Consider the following 3,439-nt stretch of genomic DNA (forward strand, 5'->3'; position numbering starts at 1 on the left):
CTTACCCAGTCCTTGGTGCTAACCTTGGGTCTTTCTAGAACTGTGTTCCCTAAGTCATGAAAGAGTCCAGTTTCAAGTCACACACACAGGGATCCCACTGACAGGCAGCCTAAAACAGTGTTCTAAACTGCTGTCCTCAAGAGCTGTAGCCCGCTATGACTTGTGTTCCCTTCTCCTGCCACTGCCTCATTTTGCAGGTGCAGAGCATGGGACTCCTTGCCTTGCACAGGAGACTGAATGGGACTGAAAACATGGCTAATGGTGACAATAGGAAACTTTATTTCCACAACTAAATCAACTTCGGCATTTGCATGCATGCAGAGGAGGAACACAGGCAGGATACAGGAGGCCTTTGACCCTGAAGCTGCCTTTGGGTCAGCAGGCACTGCCCCAGAAGGAAATGGTTGTGGTCTGCTGCAGCCTGCACAGGATCCTGTTCATCCTGCTACTCAAGCCTTTTTTCCCATTAGGTCTTGTAGGATCTCGTGTACCCGAGTTAAGAATTGCACCAGTATCTGGTATGGATGTGGAGCAGGTGTAAACCAGCCTGATTGTGTTGGTGTTGGCCTTGGCCACTGAAAGGCGGTTGAGTTGAAGGCTGACTCTGGCACTGGAGTAGCTGTTACAGCTGGGCATGGATGTGGAGTGGGTGTAAGCCAGTCTGATTGCGTTGGTATTGGCCTTGGCTGCTGGAAAGGGGTAGAACTGAAGGCTGGCTCTGGCATTGGAGTGGCTGTTACAGGTGTTTGTGGATGTGGAGTGGGCGTAAAGCAGCCTGATTTTGTTGGTATTGGCCTTGGGCGCTGAAAAGGGGTTGAGCTGATGACTGCCTCTGGCGTTGGAGTGGCTGTTACAGCTGAGCACAGGCCCATCTGGACCAGGATCCAGTCATAGAAGTGCTGAGTGGAGGTGTAGACTCCAGGCCGTTTTGCTCTGGCACAACCTTTTCCCCAACTGGTAACTCCAACAAGCCAGAAGTAGTTGGCACTGTTATCTTTGCACACCAGAGGACCTCCGCTGTCACCCTGCAGCAGACGAGAGAGGATTAAGGTGCTGTTGGGTGGCTGCTGTCAGCACTAGGGGCTTGCTTCTCTCTTGCAGCCCCTGCCACAGCTCTATTCCTGGCACAGAAGGGCTCTGCTCAGATGCTGGAGTCTCCAGAACCTTAGCTGGGAACAGGCTGGGGGTCTGTAAGGTAAGGTCCTCTCTCATATCTGCACAGTGATCCTGGATGCATGGAGGATGGATGATCCAGCATCTGGATATCTGGGCTGCCAAAAGCACTGCATGGGCTTTCTGGGCATAGTGGCAGGCCTCAGGGACATGGACACTAGGCAAGGACCTGTAGATACGGGGAAGGGGAGGGAAGCCCCATCAGTGGTGGGGACCCAGGGCTGGGAAAGTGACTTGCTAGGAAGAGCACACGCTGGGCTGTGTTTGGGCAGTGGTGATGGGGCTGTCTGTGCTGCTGGGGGCTGGCTGACTTGTAGTACAGTCCTACCTGACAGGTGTCGATGCCGCCCTGTGGGTAGCCAGCACATAGGTTGTGGGTGTGGATGGTCCCAGCATACCATCGACTGCTGTTAACAAGTTGGATATCAAGGAGACGGACCTTGGCCTCCTGCAGGACATCACCTGGTCCCTGAGCTGTAAGCACAGAAAGGAATGAGCACCCAGCAGCTCCCTGCCAGTTCTTTTCCTCTGTCTGAAAGTGAAGCCCTTCCCTAGGGCTTTTCTTTGCCTTTGGAGCAGCCATCGAAGTGCTGTGTCCCTTCTGTCTGGCTTTGGGTGGCAGGCCAGACCCATCTCTCCAGAGGCATACATCCTGCAGCCTGACTCTGGCTTTGGCCTCTGCTGTTGGGAAGCACAACTTGCCTCCCCGTGTGCCCAGCTTGCCCTCGGGGCATGAGTCCTTTTTGGGAACTCACCTTTTGTACTGGTGGAACTCCAACCAGCAATGTAGCAAGTTTTCAGCTCTGACACTATAAGAGAGGCGTTGGGCACACAGGCAAGCTGGATGTAGTCACTGCACTCCACAGGCTGGTCCAATTCCACCAAGGCAATATCATTCTGCTGCGAAGAAGCAGCGTAGTGTTGGTGAACCAGGAGCCGTTTGATATGGCGCAGCTGGACCTCAGGGCCCAGCTGAGTCAACTGGGTGGCCCCGATCAGCACGCGCCACATGGTGATGTTCCTGGAAGGCAGAGAGGGAGGGGTGAGAGGAAGCAGAGCCATGCGCTGTATCAACTCAGCACTTCCCTGCCTTCTGCTTCCCAACGCAGAGAAGAAAACCAGTGCAACTGAAGGTGTGACTGCCTTAGCATGCCTTAGGCTCTAGAAATGTCAAACTGGAGGCTGCTAGGCAACAGTGGCATGAGCCCAACCTTCTCCTGAGCAGTTTCTCAGCTGGGCTCTCTATTGCCCAGGCACTGGGCTCACTGCAAGGAAACAGGATGGGAGTAGTATGTGGTGCTGTGGACTAGGCACCTGCTTGTGTTGTGGGGATATCTCCATTCTCTGCTCCTCCTTACCTGGCCTGGATGAAGCAGTTGGCTGCCGTGAGGACCCACTGTGGGCTGATGAGGGACCCTCCGCATGTATGACCAGTGCCTATTTTCCTGGGATCCTGGATGCTGACAATCCAGGGCCAGGCCCCTGGCTGGGCACCTGTACCACCCACAATATGTGGCACGCCGTAGTCAGAAGCCATGGGCCGGAGCCCGCACGTGTCTCTGTAAGCAGAAAGTCATTATTGCCCTGCCTGACTGCTGCTGCTGCTCAGGCTGTGTCTTTCTGCCCCAGCACCTGGGTGCTGGCAAAAAACAGGCTCCCACATGGGGTTTGGGAAGCTGTGGCATGGTGATGTGGGACAAGTGGGCCCCCTCCAGGGAACCACCTAAGGGTTGCCCAAGCTCCCTCCCGGAGTCTGGGGCCACCTACCCGCAGGTGTCCCAGGCACCATGTGCAGGCCTGAATATGGCCAGCAGGATGAGGAGGTACAGCAAATTCATCACTGCCAGCAGCATGTGTCAACTGAAAGAAACAAAAGGTCGTCTCCTCCAGTATCACCACTGACCCAAGTGCCCAGAGCACTCATGTTGCCCATGGCACCTGCAGCCCCAGGGCTGATGTCACAAAGTGTTGTTCCAGGTTCTGAGCACGGAACCCTCAGGGGATGGGGGAGGGGCAACACAGCCTCATAGAACCATAGAATGGTTTGGGTTGGAAGGGACCTTAAAGATCATGTAAGGAAAAAGGGGTTCCATGCCCAGCACCTGCAAAATGGGTCTACTGTGGGCAGTCAATTTGGGCACAATGGGAAAGAGTGACTCCAAAGGGAGTGCTTAGTCAGAGAGGAGGGTACTCATAGTGACAGAGTAACTACTAGGATGCTTTTCTCTGCTACCTCTCTAGCAGTCATATCTGCTAATTGATTTCC

At 54.5% G+C, this 3,439-nt stretch overlaps 1 protein-coding gene across 1 annotated transcript; it reads right to left on the reverse strand.

The window, feature by feature from the left end:
• Nucleotides 1–256: 256 nt before the first annotated feature.
• Nucleotides 257–3,142, reverse strand: LOC113980422 (acrosin-like). The gene is made up of 5 exons (XM_027707638.1): nt 2,941–3,142; nt 2,532–2,732; nt 1,929–2,194; nt 1,502–1,647; nt 257–1,025 (listed from the first exon to the last, which is right to left on the reverse strand). Exons 1-5 carry the CDS (start codon nt 3,024–3,026, stop codon nt 450–452), a joined length of 1,275 nt encoding a protein of 424 aa, XP_027563439.1. The 5' UTR covers nt 3,027–3,142; the 3' UTR covers nt 257–449.
• Nucleotides 3,143–3,439: the final 297 nt, after the last annotated feature.

Source organism: Neopelma chrysocephalum, unplaced genomic scaffold (assembly GCF_003984885.1).
Source record: "Neopelma chrysocephalum unplaced genomic scaffold, ASM398488v2 Primary Assembly neopelma1_94128, whole genome shotgun sequence".
Classification (NCBI taxonomy): domain Eukaryota; kingdom Metazoa; phylum Chordata; class Aves; order Passeriformes; family Pipridae; genus Neopelma; species Neopelma chrysocephalum.

What these genes read in the sequence shown, in the direction of transcription:
- LOC113980422 (XM_027707638.1), bottom strand. Translation starts at nt 3,026, where the DNA reads ATGCTGCTGGCAGTGATGAATTTGCTGTACCTCCTCATCCTGCTGGCC. An exon ending in GGTGCCTGGGACACCTGCGG is followed by an intron (nt 2,733 to 2,940) that starts GTAGGTGGCCCC and finishes TTCTGCTTACAG; the next exon opens with AGACACGTGCGGGCTCCGGC. An exon ending in AACTGCTTCATCCAGGCCAG is followed by an intron (nt 2,195 to 2,531) that starts GTAAGGAGGAGC and finishes TCTGCCTTCCAG; the next exon opens with GAACATCACCATGTGGCGCG.